The following is a 15,201-nucleotide window of genomic DNA, read 5'->3' on the forward strand; positions in this document are numbered from 1 at the left end:
ATGGGCTCCAGACTGTGTGGAGATGGGACAGAATGTGTCCTCTTCAGTCTCGTTTGTGATGGAAAGAGAGACTGCCGGGACGGATCAGATGAAGAAGGATGTGGTGAGTATTCATTCAAAGGTTGCTCTTTATAATCAATGTAAAAGTACTTTGTAGAGAAACAGTCTTTGCTGTTTCTAATATAACCATTTCATAATATCGTGATGTTTTCACATGAAACTTTCCACTTGTCTAACTCTTAATATTTGTAATAATATTTTTGGATGCTGCAGAAAATCTCCCCTTGAATGAATCTCCTGCACCCACCAAGCCAGCCTGCATCAGCCCGTCAGTTCTGTGTCCAGGTTCTTCTTTATGCATCAACCCAAAACAGCTGTGTGACGGAAAGAAAGACTGCCCTGATGGATCTGATGAGAAGTGTGTAAGGAGATGCCCTTCCAAGAGTAAGTTATATTTTTTCCAAGAAATGTCTCCTGGCTGTGTACAAAGCGTATTCTGTAATTTTTTTTTTTTTTTAATATACAGGGCAAATTCCAAACGTTCCACTCATGTCTTTAAATCCTCTTTTACCCTCCATAGCTGACTTCCGCTGCAAAGACCGTCGGAGCTGCGTCTCAAGGAGTCTGGTGTGTGACGGACTCCCTCACTGCCACGATGGCTCAGACGAGGTCGACTGTCCGAGCTCAGCTTCTCCTGCAGCTCGAGCAAACGTCCTGAAGTGCCGTTTGGGCTCAAAGCCATGTGATGACGGAAGAGAGTGCGTTTTGTTCAGCCACGTGTGTGACGGAGAAGCTGACTGTATGGATGGATCTGATGAACAAGGATGTGGTGAGTTTCTCAAGATGTAATCTCTTATTGGGGGAAAAAAATTGCAGTTATAGAAATGTTGATGCAATCTGCGATTCTTCTTCTTATGAAAGAAACCTTTATTTAATTCTTTAAATAAAATTTAAAAAACACAATCTTTGACAAATACTAATTTAACTCCTTGTTGGTTTAACTTCACTATGTGATCGTTGCTCTACCTTAAAGATGATTATCCATCAAACGGAATGCCACCCGCCATCAAACCCCCTGCTCTGACGGTGCCGGCCTGCATCAGCCCCTCTGTGCCCTGTCCTCGTTCTGCTGCTCACCTCTGCATTTCTCCGAGCCAACTTTGCGACGGGCGCAAAGACTGTCCCGATGGCTTCGATGAAGAGAACTGCGTGAAAATATGTCCCTCTAAAAGTAAGTGGTTTGTGTCTTCTCCTAATTCCAAATGACATGCGTTTCACTGGACATCAAGTGTTCTTTTGAAAATGGATTCTTTCAAAGTGTCCTGAAACCTTTTGAAGGTGCCGTGTGTAGTTGTAGCCACATACTCCAAAGAAATAGGGGGCAACCTTTGAACTCTTTACTGGATACATGCAATCTAAATTTACTGTCAAGTTGTTTGAAAAAACAAAAACCAAACTGCGAGACTCTGAGAGGTCAAACTAACATCTTAAAATACTCTCGTGTGGCACTAACTGGGTGACTGTACGGTCAGTTTACAATTTGATATTTTGTTTCTTGGAAACAACTCGTAGTTTGATTTCAGTAGATATCTCTGCAAAACAATACATGGAGGTCTTTAACATAACGTCAACACTGTACCATCTTCACATTCTGTTGATAATGTTGGTTCATTTCTTGAACGTTTTAAACTTGGATGCTGGCCAGCTCGTACAGATTGCACCTTGATTTGCTTTCCTTCAATTTCTCGTCCAGATGACTTCCGCTGCAAAGACAGTCGGAGCTGCGTCTCCAAGAGTCTGGTTTGTGACGGCCGCTCTCACTGCTACGATGGCTCAGACGAGGTCGACTGTCCTCCTGCAGCTCCTCCTGCAGCTCCTCCTGCAATTCGAACAAATGTCCTGAAGTGCCGTGTGGGCTCAAAGCCATGTGATGACGGAACAGAGTGCGTTTTGTTCAGCCACGTGTGTGACGGAGAAACGGACTGTATGGATGGTTCTGATGAACAGGGATGCCGAGAAACCTGCCAGCGAGGTTGTTTCACTAGGTTTTAATTCAATCTCATATATGCCGTTGAAGTATTTATATATTTTCAAACTGATGTCAAGATAACACAGCTTTTACATTATAACTATTTTTGCTGTACCCTCTACACTGAGGAAAAGACCATCTTATAGCGTCTTAAGTCTACGAAAATAAATTAAAGTAGAGCGCGATATAATGAAAACAAGCACTTATTAGGATTAGCTGTAATGCTGTGTCATTCAATTAGTCATACCTTTTTTTTTTTATTTGTACTCCACCCCAGGGGAGTTTCAGTGCTCCCACGGGAAGATGTGCATCCCCGAGGCTGAGGTGTGTGATGGCAGGTGGCAGTGCAGAGACCAGTCCGACGAACTGGACTGCTGGAAGGGAACGAAGAGCTGCGAGCATCGCTGCGCCGACGGCGAGCGCTGCATCCCGAAGAAATTCCTGTGCGATGGCGAGAGAGACTGCCTGGATGGCACGGATGAGGTGGGCTGCGGTAAGTGTTCGGATCCAGATTTTAAATATTCCTCAATTGGCGATGAGGCGGCATAGCTCCCATCAATAAATGCTTGAAATTTAGCTAGCCAACGTTCTTGCTACAACTTTCGAGTTGAACACTTTGGTTTTCTCTCCTTCCAGACGGTGTTACTTCTGAGGCAACAGAGTCTCCTGTTCTTACTCCCACATCAACTTGCATCACTCCTTCAGTGCTCTGCCCAGGTTCACCAGCACTGTGTATCTCTCCAACTCAGCTGTGTGATGGGCAAAGAGACTGCCCTGATGGATTTGATGAAAATAACTGTTGGGCCCAATGCAGAAATCCAGGTGAGTCCGAGTCCAGCGATGACCATGAGGCAAAGGTAGAAATGTTTTTTTGCATCTACCAAATTATTGATATGGACTCCACAGTGGGAGAGTTTCAGAGAAAGTGGAAGTACTTTAGTTTAACCATGAATATACCCTCTCGGGGCGGCTTTGATCCAAAGGATTTTAGATTAGCGCTTTTTTGAATTGACACATTTCCTTCCTGCACCCCAGATGACTTCTTATGCAGCGACCGGAGGATGTGCATCCCCAAGATGGAGGTGTGCGACGGTCGTGCCCACTGTCACGACGGCTCGGATGAGAAGCGGTGTCAACCGGCAAATCCGACGGCTCCCAGTAAGCCAACAGGCAAAATATAGTGCGACAATAACGTGTCGATGCATTGCAAGAACATTTTATTGCTCCCACATAACTACTTGTACATCATTTGTTAATCAAGAGAAAAATCCCTGACTTCACCGTTTCCTTGCCAGCTCTCAAAAGCTAAGCTGGGGTGTCTTCATACCCCTTTCAATGCCATTTGTCTCTCTGTCAAGTCTCCAACAACGCACCCGGTGCCACATCAGCCCCACTGAAGTGCCGTAAAGGTTTTACGCCATGTAAAGATGGCCTTGAGTGTGTCATGTACAGCCATGTGTGTGACGGGGAAATGGACTGCCAGGATGGATCAGATGAAGAAGAGTGTGCCGCTCGGTGCAAAGCAGGTTTGTTACGTGCATTGAGCTGGTGGAAAAAGCAGCTGAAAGCAATGTTGCAATCTGTTCATGTTAAAGATTGTGTGCTCATCATTGGCACAACTAATGGCCTTTTCTTTGGATTGACTGTTGATGAAGTTATGAGTCTCATGACATTTTGTTTAATATTAGACCAGGAAACCACCAAGTTGTTTACAACATTAACTGCAAATTGGATTGTTAAAATGTTCTGTTTTCAAATGGATGCGTTAAATTCAATTGCTTGTCTTTGAGGAGTTTCCTTTTTTCTTCCCTAGATGAGTTCCCTTGTGCTCATGGGAATAGATGCATTGCTCCGGAGCAGGTGTGTGACGGTCAGAACGACTGTCAAGACCGGTCTGATGAAATGAACTGTTCACGTCTGACCGAGGGTTGCCATCGGCGCTGTGACAACAACACTCGCTGTATACCGGAGACCTTCCTGTGTGACGGCGAGAGAGACTGCGCTGATGGGTCCGATGAAGAAAAGTGCGGTACGTGAAGCCCTTATACAGAAACTTGGATGAAACCTACAGTCTTGTGTAAGTATTTATAAGATGGCTGTAAAACGTGTCTACAAATGTCTGATTACCACATTTCTCTTTTTCTTCTCCCCAGTTTTGGTGTCCTGTGCGCTTAACCAGTATCGCTGTCTTAGCGGTCAGTGCGTGTCGGAGGCCATGAGGTGTGATGGATATGCTGACTGCAGAGACCGCTCCGATGAGGCGCATTGCACAAGGCCCCCACGCTGCCCGGCACAGCTCCGATGCCCGAACAGCCACTTGTGTCTGCAGAGGGAGTGGCTCTGTGACGGCGAAGACGACTGCGTAGACGGCTCAGATGAGAAGGTAAGGCACTACAGTTATTAAACCCGTGTTAATGAGTAGAAGCAATAATTAAGGGAGCTTTTCCCTGCTTTATTTGTGTTATTTTTTCATTGTTTTGTGGCTGCGCATACTGGATGAGGACTAAGGCAATGCTTTTGTTTTGAGTGAGGTTTGGAAGCCGTAGTTGAAACTTGGTCTCATTTGTTTACAGAACTGCTTGTCGCCACAAACAAAGTGCAGGGAATACCAGTGGCCGTGTGGAGACAGCAGTCAATGCATCCCTCTGTCATGGAAGTGTGACGGGAAGGAGGATTGCCACAACGGTGTCGACGAGTACAAATGTGAGCAACATTTACACTAAAATACACACCAGTGTACGGCTCTTAAATAAGTCGGGTTTATTCTCCGCTTCAGACACTTGTTTTGCCATCCAGCATTCAGGCCTATTTGAATTAGTTATACAAGAATAATCTTTCAAAAGAGTAATTGCATTTTAATTCAAAGCCATATAATATTCATGCGCTGATTTGCCCCATATTTTACACAGATGGTCTCTTCAGTTTAAAACTAAAATTAGGTGTTTCATGGTACTGAAGAGCCCCTAATCTGTATTGTTACCATCTCAATGGGGCTTCACATAGCATAATGTTGTTGTTGTTTCTGAGTGTTAAAAAATAAGGTGAAATCAGCTATGCAATACAAATGCATCTCATTCACTGTAGAGGAAACTCTGAAGTACAACAAATCTGTGCATCTGCTCTCGCAGGCAGCGGGAGAAACTGCGCCTCTCACCTTTACCAGTGTGGCAGCGGTGAGTGTGTGGACCCCCGCCTGGTGTGCAACGGCCTCACCAACTGTGCCGACAGCTCAGACGAGGGCGCGGGATGTGCTCGACGCAACTGCACCAGTCTGTCAGCCCCGCGGTGTGACCACCGCTGTGTCAGCACCCCGAACGGACCGGTCAGTGCAGAACGGATGTGGCTTGTGCTTGTTCTGTTCGAGAGTGTTGGCCTTTTCCCAAACTTAACCTCAATATGCTTAGATGGAATGGCAAGCAAGCTGCTCTTGGCCCAAATTCAAGAGTTGGCACTCTTTTATTCACAGCTAAGAACTGTATCTAGAAACTTATAACATTTTTGACTCTATTTTCATATGAATTGCGTGCCAAGCTCATGAAAATGCCTTTTTTTTTTTTTTTTTTCCCCCTCATTTCTGCAGACATGTTACTGTGCTGCAGGTTTCAGACTACAGTCCAGTGCTGTCTCCTGTGTAGACATCAACGAGTGCAATGCAGTGCCACATGTCTTATGCAAACACACCTGCCTGAACACCCGTGGCTCCTACGTCTGTCATTGCCTCCCTGGGTTCTACCTGGAGCCTGACAACAAAACCTGCAAGTCCAAAGGTGCAGTGTGTCTCGACACCGTCTGCTTGTTCAAGGAAAAGTCCAGTTGAATTCTCATGTTTATGTGAATGCAATCCTTTCCTAGCAGCTGACCGTCAAATTTTGGATGCGGGAGCACTCTTGAATAGTCAAAGTGTTGAAAGTGGTTCTTGTCTTTTACCAAATAATGAAGTCATCAAAACTATCGTACCTAATATCACGCAAGTTCAGGGTGAAAGTTGTATTGGCCTCTACTACTCACTCTGGAAAGGAGCAAGACAAAAACTCACCGGTCATGTTTCCGTCTCTAGACGAGCCTTTGCTTCTGGCGTCGGTGCAGTCGGAGCTCCTGATCCTGGGAGTCCATAGTGGCTCCTTGCGTCGTTTGTCCTCTGCCAATCGACCAGTCTTCACCCTGGATTATCTCTGGGCTCAACAAAGAGTTTACTGGCTGAGCCCCGACTACCAGAGCATCCGCTGGGCCGACATGACCAACTCAATCAGCAAAGGAACACTTGTCAAAGGTATGGCTGTCTCAGGAACTCTATACAGTTGTGTTGGTCTGGATGGTTCCCTTAATAGACAATATTTGACAAATTATTAACTCATTGAAATGGAATGTATGTGCTTGATTTAAGCCCCCCAACTAAATAATTTGGAGAGTTGAGACTGAAAATTGAAATCTCGTTATAGGAGTGAAGTCTGATTTCATCGCAGTGGACTGGGTTGGTAAGAACCTGTACTGGGTGGATGGACTGGTGGGTCAGATTCTGGCTGTGAAGCTCAGTGATACCACGGTGAGATCTCAGGACTACACTGTGGTCCTGGGTGAAGATCTGGAGCAGCCAAGCTCATTGGTCCTGCTGCCATACAAAGGGTAAGGTGCTCATTTTAACGACAGGAAAAAACGTGTTCCCAACTTTAAACCCATATCGTTCATCTTTGCATGCATTGCGTAATGGACATTTTCAGGATGATGCTTTGGTCTGAGATCGGCAGCAGCCCTCAGATCGGGCGGTCTGGGATGGACGGCTCAAAGAGGAAGGTGGTGGTGAGCCAAGGCTTGATCTGGCCGGTCAGTCTGGCCTTTGACCCCCTGGACAACAGGGTGTACTGGGCCGACGAGAAGCTGCGCTGCATCGGCTCGGCTTCTCTGGACGGAGACAACGTCAAGGTAAGCGCCACATAGTTGAATGATGTTTGAGGATCGTTTGTGGTTTCAGCTGGTGAACGCTGATGGCGGTTTCCTTTCTCTCGCTAGATCCTCCAGTTAGCCGAAACACCGAGCCCTTTCTCCGTGGCGGTCTTCAATGACGGAGTCTTCTGGTCTGACACGAAAAGAAGAACCATCCGCTCGGCCGACAAGAACACCGGCAAAGATCAAAAGGTTCTTCTGAAGAGACCCGGACAGCCGTTTGGATTGAAAGTGAGTCAACTAATTTGATTGAGGCAAACTACCAAACTCATTACAAATGTTTTGTCCATCTTGCAATGTATGAATCATTGCTCAATCTTAGTATGAAAATCAGTCTTTGCATCTCATGAATATCTTTGATTTCAAGCCGGTTATCTACTGTAGCCGGGTCGGATTGTAACCATTTACAAGTGATTGCTTTTTTTTTTTTGCTTTGCTGCCGCTGTAAATATTTTCAGGAGGTATCACCCATATAAAGTGGCATGAATGTCAATGGGATCTGCAGCAGGGATTGGCAGATCCAAAACATGTTGTGGTGATTTGCCTCATTTGTGACACTTTCCAATTTTCTTTTAAGAAATATTGGCATAACTGTAAATATCTGCAAAAGTTGTATTTTTCTCTTGGTGTCTGAATGCTGAGTAATCTGCTCTTCTAATCCTGTGGTTGCAAACCACATTTGAACATATTTAGATTTCATGAATAAATCAGTTGGCTGCAACTATGAATATCTAAGATAGAAGTTACCATGTTTCAGTATTTTATTCTCACAGCTGAATCCATACTTCTTAAGCAGAACGACTACAGTATTAAGTCATAGCCATGAGCCTTGATATGCATGTTTCCTCTCTCCCCAGCTGATGCATACCCTTTCCCAGCCAACCATATCCAACCCCTGTGACCAGCTGCACTGCTCCCACCTCTGCCTCCTGGCCCCGGCGACGAGAAGAAAGTCTGGCGCATTGGGGACAGAGAGGGCCCCTTCAGCGGTTTGCCGGTGCCCAAAGGGGCTGCTGCTTTCCAAGGACAAGATTACCTGCTCTCTTCCGCCGGAGTTAACGTTCATCCTGCTTTTGTCTCCTACCACAGTCTATCAGGTGAATGTTCTCATTGTGTCGTAAAGACCAGAGAACCTGCAGGCCTTTGCTTGCCAAACACTTCTGAGAAACTTAAGCTCTCCTTTCTGGTTGGAAGCCTTTTTGATTAATACACTTTTCTTCTCCCGCTCTTTCTCATTTCCTCCTGGACCTCATCTTCCCACTACTTGCAGATTCACTTGAACTCCATGCGTCGCGATGGCGTTGCTCTGAAAAAGATGCCAAACGGCCGAGCTTTAGCCCTGCCCGGAGTAACCGAGGCCTCTGGGCTAGACTTGTCCATGCAGGACCTTTCTCTGTATGTGGCCGATGCAGGACAACGATCTGTGGATGTGCTGAAACTGAGCGACTCCAGGTCCAGACAGGGACCGACACCTGCTGGACAGATCCTCCAGCTGAAGGTAAGCATAATCAGCCCTTCAAAGGAAATGAGCATTTCTTAAATCCTGACAAAAAGGTTGTTTAGTCCATAAATGGTTTGTTTTTCCATGGTTTCAGGCTTTTTGTCACACTTAATTGTCGATGGACCCAAGCCATGAAGTGACATTGTAGCATAAACGGTTACTATAGTGCCTTACATTTTCACTATGTATATATATTAGTATTTCCTGGTTTCTTCTAATAATCACCCTCTTAGTTTAGCTTTGATCTGTTCATCAAAAAAAAAATCTACAATTAGGCTGATTTTAGGTTTGAATGCTTTATTATGATTTATTTTTTAAAATATCTTAATAGTTGATAGCAGGTGAGAAGAAAGGCCAGTCAGCATTTCTAATGGCAAATTTTAATTCTGGAAACTAAAATTCTCCGTCGCACAAGGATGATGAAGTCACAGCTCTGGCAGTTGACTGGGTGACCTCCAACCTGTACTGGAGCAGCACCGCGAGGCCTGATCTCCACGTGACCTCTCGCCAAGAAGGCTACACCACCTTGCTGCTGCAGGCAACGCTGAAGGTGAAGTCAGCTTCACTGCTCACACTTGCTCATCCATCATCTCTCTTTCCTCCCGACATGCGTTTCTCATGGCTACAACTTCTTTTGACTCAGCTGCGGTACTTCCCTTGTTGACCGTCTGATGTTGTCCTGACAAAAGGACTCCTGTATTCAGAACACTAGTTTTGAAGGATTACTGTGACTTTTACAAAATTTAAATGGGCAAAAGACACTACATTTGAATTGTTGAGCTGTCATTTTTCAATTCTCTAGCTTCAAGATTATTTATCAAAATCTGTTTAGCAGATATATTTTGGGACTGGAGTGCCACAGCTCGGTGTTTGACAGTAAGACGGAGATGGGGGAAGAGGGCTGTGACTGTTGCACGCAATGTTTCTGTAAGTTTTTCAGTACTTACTCGCAATGCTACTTTGTCACTTTTTGACCGAACCAGTGACATTTTCTAGTTCGCGCACTCGAACCAGCTCGACCCTCTGGTTGACCCATTGACTTTTTTTGCTCCAAGACAATTATTTTGCAGTTGTATTGCATTTCCTGGTAAGCTTATCCCAGGTCTCATTCATCCTCTCAGTGCACAACATCCATCGCAGTGCACCCCCCCTCGGGACAACTTTGTTACACCGCTATAGTGAACGCGACCGAGGTGGGCTGCGCCTGGATGGATGGCCGTAACAAAGCTGTGCTGTGGAGGAAATCGAGCATCCCGACCTCGCTGGTCTTTTCCAATCACGGAACCATGATCTACTGGGCTGACACAGGTGAGGAATCAAATCAATTTCACACACTTGACAACATTTTTATTTTTTTTTTGCTGGCCTGTGTTTACCTGTCTGGTTACTCATTTTCTCCAGGCGAGGATGTAATCGGCTCTATTGGAGTGGATGGAACAGGATACAAACAGTACAAAACAGGATCAGGCCTTCTCACCGCCTTCACACATATTGAGGGCATCCTCCTCTGGGTCACCGTGGACAAAGGTAAGGCTGGAAGAGCAACAGAGCTTTCAATAGTACCCAATACTTTTTGAAGACTCAAACACCCACAGTGTCTTTGGGAGGAAGTCTCGGGGCTTGGTGTATTCTTTCATTTCCACTCTAATAACTTGTTCAGTTCTGCTGTGGAATTACATTTCTCATCCATCTTTATCCTCTCCAGGCAGCAGACTAATGTAACACTGAATTATTTAGGCAACCTGTTCTCAGCAATTTATACTGTTGTACATCTTAAAACATCTACTTGCCACCAGCACCTTTCCTCCTCTCGGTCAGACCTGACTAATGAACACTCCCACTTTGATTGCAGCACTGTTGTGTACGTTTTACAGAATTTCCGCTGCTTCTTTTCTTTTGTTTCCAAACTGTGTAGATTTAACCAAACTGTGGTTCAGCGACGGTCTCCAGCCTAACCAACTGTGGTTTGAGACAAAGACCAGGATGGTGGAAGTCCAAGCCTACAGCAACGACAGTCAGTCTGGTAGGTGTCTATATCAAGCTTTCAACACAGCAGGTCGACGAGCTGTTGACTTGGTCTGCAGCAGGGAGGTAAAGGACTGATCGATCTGGTGAACTTGTTGTGAAAGCTGCCATATGTATTCTGGGGTTCATTGTTGAGATGAAAGCAGGGGATATTGACACCAATGAGAAGGACTCTCCGATGGCCACTAGATGGCAGGTGAGCCATGACAGGACTTTAAAATATCCCAGAGCAGACTGAGAATGCAAGAAGTCTAAAGAGTATTAATATGACAGAAATAAAGCAGTGAGACCCACAAGTGCAATATACAATGGTATAACATAAAGCAAATTAAAACACTAAAATGATGTTTCGGTGAATACACATGGCTGGCTTTAAAAACAGTGCAGTTTCTTACTTGTAGCAAGTGATTGTTTGTGAGCTGTGTTTTCTACACGGGTTAAAAAAGTGTACAAAGTTGGTTGAAATGCTGATTCACCAGCAGGTGGAAATTGTTTTGGCGCCAATTTCACAACATGTGTCATATGGAGACTCTTATGGCTTAAAAAAAACTGAAATCGTCTTTGCATAATGCAATAATTCATAATTCCTCCCCGTGTATGTTGTGCAAAACAAAAGGCTTGCAGCACACTGTCGGCTTAATTTGGAAAACAAAAGCCTGCCAAACTAGTTTCTGAGTCGTACGTCAGGCATCTGCATGCTAATGTTTTCACCTCTTCTGCTTTCTGGTTCTAAATGCAGGAAGAAGAGTGTTACTGGACGCTCAGGGCAGAATGAAAAGACTCTCAGGTTCAGGTTGAGTTGAATAGATGGCAGAGCGATGTGATATCTGCAGAGGGACTTGGCAAGCTGTGTGACATCCTAGTCTGTTACTGTGTGTTGCAGTGGCATACGTATGCAAAAATTAGGTTTTTAGGCAAAGTTTGTTGACAACACTCAAATATAACTAACATGAATGTACTTCATAAACCGTAAAGCATCATCTGAATCCAAGATGCACAGCCAACTGAAGGTCTATCGTATCGTAACATTACAAGACACTCTTGAATGTTGTGGTGCTGGAATAGTCTATCAAATTCTGCATAATACAGGAATTGTAGTGATACTGTGGTAATGCGCATTACAGTGCACATACAAATACAGCGACTATTTTACTCTATACAAATTTAAACTCTTAAGTCTTTGCACATGATAAAATGAAACATTGTGTGAACATTAATTGGCACACATCCAGAGGCCCAATATCCTCTTTCACAATTATCCAATTATAAATGTCAACACAACCCAGTATCATGTTTCCCATCTGGCACTGAAGCGTCCTTACAGCGCCAAAGCAGACTGTATGAGGACGCTGCCATGACGCCCTGATTTGTGTACAGCGCCAAAACTGACGGTTTGACATGCGGATGAGGGCTAATGGTGTGTGCCAGTCATTTCCTCATTACTGCATGATACAAACCACTGTATGTAGACGCAAGAATGCCTATTAACACATTTAAGATTAACAGAAATGTGTCTTAACATAGTTTTACACAACAATAAAGTCGAGGAAGACTTGGTGCAAGTTTATGTAAACGATAAATACTGTTGAGACTTTGAGGCCTGTGAGGTACTGAAAGTACTTAAAGACGGCTCTAAATAAAATCATAACCTCATTGCAGTTTCAGGCTATAAGATGTGATATCTAAGCATGGGATAAATTACTAAGAAGTAGAATTTCTAATTCAGTGGACAGCTGTTCATGATAAGTCTCTTCCCATCCTCTTTCAATCATACTTCAAATGTTTGTTTTGTTTATTTGCTCATGCTTTATTTTAAGCGTGAGAAGCTGTCTCTTTGATTTCCTTCCAAAGACGAAGGGTTTTGTCTTAATTTGCTAATCCTCTTACACATTTCCTCCAGGAACTAATGGCTGCTCCAACAACGGCAGATGTGTCCATCTGTGCCTGCCCTATCCCGGGGGTCACACATGTAAATGCGGCCAAGGTTTCTACGCCGTCGATGCCGCCTCCTGTGCGCCGCTCCCTGACTGCCCCGCGGGGGAAGAATCTTGCTCCGACGGTACCAAATGTATTGGCGGCAGCAAGTTCTGCGACGGACAGGTGGACTGCGCAGACGGGTCGGATGAACAAGACTGTGAGATATCATCCAAATCTTTAATTGTTTATCCACATGTTTCTCATTGTTTAATTCTAACTACAGCAATTCCAATCCCGCCCCAAAACAGTGCAATAATTGACGATTAATTTTTTTTTTTTTTTTTTTTTTTTTTTAATTTAGCTTTAGAGATACCTGAAAGTTTCAAGAACGTTGATTACATTGACTTTCTCTTCAGGTCCAAACACAAACTCTGCGTCTTTCTGGACCAAATCCAGTGATGGCCGCCCTCCCCCGTCTAACGCCTCTCCTCACCCCAACAACGTCCAAAAGAACTCTGAGCTCCCAGTTAAAGACTCTACATCCTGTGATCTCCAACGCTGCAACGGTCATGGCAATTGCGTCACAGAGGGCAAAGTCACTCGCTGCCAGTGTGTGGCTGGTTACAAGGGAGAGTCCTGTCAAGAGGCAGAAACTGGACGGAGCCGCGTGCCTCTGATCCTGGGTGTCCTCTGCGTCTTTGCTGTGTTGACGGCTGCTGCTTTTATTTTCGTTAAAAGGTACTGGCCACAAGGAAGAGTTTTCTTTTGCACCTTGGCCAGAGGGATTCACTTTTATGATGAATGCAGATCATTTCACTGACACTTTACACACTAGAAATTAAACATTAAAGCCAGTTGCTATAGTGTTTTTTTTATTTTTAATAATTGATTTTTAAGAGGCTCTTGGACCTTTTTTTTTAAACCCTTCAGAGATATTGTTTTATGCAACTTGTGACCTATGTAGAAAACAAACACTTTTAATCTCATTTCAACAGTAGAGTCTGGCCGTCCCTCAGAAGAAGATCCTTGGATAAAGAAACTCTGATGGCACACATGGACCTGGCATGTGAACGATACGATTCAGACTGTGAGGTAAAACCTGAGGCCAACGAGAAATATTACATCTCCATTTATTTCTTTTTCAATTTTGGCCAAAAGGCAGCTGAATTTATGTCAGTTTTGTCTACTTTTTAATAGATCAAGTACAATTGCAAACAGGCTTTTGTCTTTTTAATTCTTATAAAAGCATCTGTTTATAAACCCGATCTTTTCTTCTCCCCAGGAGCTGGAGTCCCCAGTAGATGTGAAGAACCCCCCGCTAGTGTTGAAGTCACTGCAGCTCCAATAGAAGTTCTGCATTATGCATTCACAAGTATTGTCTGAGGATGAGTTTCTCTGGTGCTTGTCTTTTGGTGCATTAAAAATTGGTGAAAAGAAATTAATTAAAAATCCGACTGCTTGTTTTATTATTTCCGACAAGAAAAACTTCTGAAGGTTCTCTTCTGCAAGTTCAGAGGGTCTTTGTTTGTTTCCCAAATAGTTTGTCCACATAATAACACATTAATAGAAAGTGCCACTGGTGGGGTAGTTGTTATACATGACCTTAAGGGTTTACATTTTGTACTCTAGAAAACCTGTTTTAATAATGCGTCTCTACTGCTCTTGGCAAAAGCACAAACCTTCAGAAAAGTGACAAAAGCTTCTGGAAAATTTGAGTTGCAGTTAAAATTTTGATTTAGAGCAAGCAGTGGCATGGGGAACGCAGGAGAGCATAGGAGTGTGTTTTAACATGCTGCTCTATTGATTATACATACATTTCCACTTACTATATTTCACATCACATCCCTTGAGTCAAAGCCAGACGGATTTGTCAGTGTTTAACCTCTTCATGACTTTCTGTCTTTACTTGTTTGTCATTGTTCAGAGCTTCTGGTGTTTCTTCAACACTTATATTTGTGTGTACTATATTGTACATCTTACTAATGCTGCTTATAACTGTGCTTGTCTAATGCTTATGGGCTCGCTGTCTACTTACTGTCTAGTGTGTGTGCCATCACAGGTCATCCTTTCAGTGAATGTGTGCTGCCAAAATGTTTCTGATTTCCTTGTTAGTCTGTTGCCATTTTGTAATCTGATACCAGTTTCGATCCAATGCCTCCTTGTGACATTTTGGTTCCCTTTTTCATCATCCAGTCTTAGTTCCACAGAAAAGTATTTGGCAAACGTCCCTTTGTTCACATTCTTCCGCGTGTATATCGGTCAAACTTGATAGATGGGGCACATGCAGGCATGTGGTTGGTTGTTTTTTTACTTTAACTGATCAAAAGTACCAATACAATTCACGTAGCCTTTGCCTCAGTGTTGCATAAATATCTTCTTTCCTCTTATACTGTATCAACAATTGTGTTGGTGGCGGGTAGTTTAACAGAAGCCATGAAAGGTCCTCTTGACTCTGCCTCACACCAGAGCATAGGGAAAGTAAAGTCACTCGTCTAGTGTATTGTTGAATACACTATAGATTGTTGTGTAAATATTACACAATCTCGGCCTGGAGTGAACTCCCCTGATGACTCAGATACTCGGGTGAAAGATCTACAGTAATATAAATAGAGGTGTGGGTACGTCTTGCTTGATGCCCAGCAGGGCGTCGTTAGGCCTATTTTATTTGGGGGGGCTGAAGCCCCCCCAAATAATTTGGCATTATTGGATTTAAAAAAAAAAAAAAATTTTTTTTTTTTTGTGGTGTCATTAAATTGAACTTGTTTCTCACAAGGACAAGTTATTTATA

The 15,201-nt window shown here is 43.9% G+C and overlaps 1 protein-coding gene across 1 annotated transcript in view; it reads left to right on the forward strand.

Annotated features, from left to right (window-relative positions):
• LOC116387961 (low-density lipoprotein receptor-related protein 2-like) overlaps positions 1-13,837 on the forward strand; it is a 22,094-nt gene extending 8,257 nt beyond the window's left edge. Inside the window, exons 17-42 of the mRNA XM_031855445.1 lie at positions 743-829; positions 1,034-1,231; positions 1,754-2,032; positions 2,307-2,522; positions 2,666-2,851; positions 3,065-3,187; positions 3,388-3,555; positions 3,843-4,058; positions 4,183-4,412; positions 4,603-4,732; positions 5,158-5,351; positions 5,610-5,796; positions 6,087-6,299; positions 6,469-6,652; positions 6,748-6,949; positions 7,037-7,201; positions 7,828-8,067; positions 8,241-8,468; positions 8,887-9,021; positions 9,593-9,779; positions 9,873-9,998; positions 10,387-10,494; positions 12,397-12,630; positions 12,830-13,151; positions 13,409-13,505; positions 13,696-13,837. Of these exons, the coding sequence (XP_031711305.1) occupies positions 743-829; positions 1,034-1,231; positions 1,754-2,032; positions 2,307-2,522; positions 2,666-2,851; positions 3,065-3,187; positions 3,388-3,555; positions 3,843-4,058; positions 4,183-4,412; positions 4,603-4,732; positions 5,158-5,351; positions 5,610-5,796; positions 6,087-6,299; positions 6,469-6,652; positions 6,748-6,949; positions 7,037-7,201; positions 7,828-8,067; positions 8,241-8,468; positions 8,887-9,021; positions 9,593-9,779; positions 9,873-9,998; positions 10,387-10,494; positions 12,397-12,630; positions 12,830-13,151; positions 13,409-13,505; positions 13,696-13,761 (4,721 nt within the window). The 3' untranslated portion in view covers positions 13,762-13,837. The remainder of the gene's footprint in view (positions 1-742; positions 830-1,033; positions 1,232-1,753; positions 2,033-2,306; positions 2,523-2,665; positions 2,852-3,064; positions 3,188-3,387; positions 3,556-3,842; positions 4,059-4,182; positions 4,413-4,602; positions 4,733-5,157; positions 5,352-5,609; positions 5,797-6,086; positions 6,300-6,468; positions 6,653-6,747; positions 6,950-7,036; positions 7,202-7,827; positions 8,068-8,240; positions 8,469-8,886; positions 9,022-9,592; positions 9,780-9,872; positions 9,999-10,386; positions 10,495-12,396; positions 12,631-12,829; positions 13,152-13,408; positions 13,506-13,695) is intronic.
• Positions 13,838-15,201: the final 1,364 nt, after the last annotated feature.

Source organism: Anarrhichthys ocellatus, unplaced genomic scaffold (genome assembly GCF_004355925.1).
Source record: "Anarrhichthys ocellatus isolate YVR2014 unplaced genomic scaffold, GSC_Weel_1.0 scaffold16, whole genome shotgun sequence".
Taxonomy (NCBI): Eukaryota; Metazoa; Chordata; class Actinopteri; order Perciformes; family Anarhichadidae; genus Anarrhichthys; species Anarrhichthys ocellatus.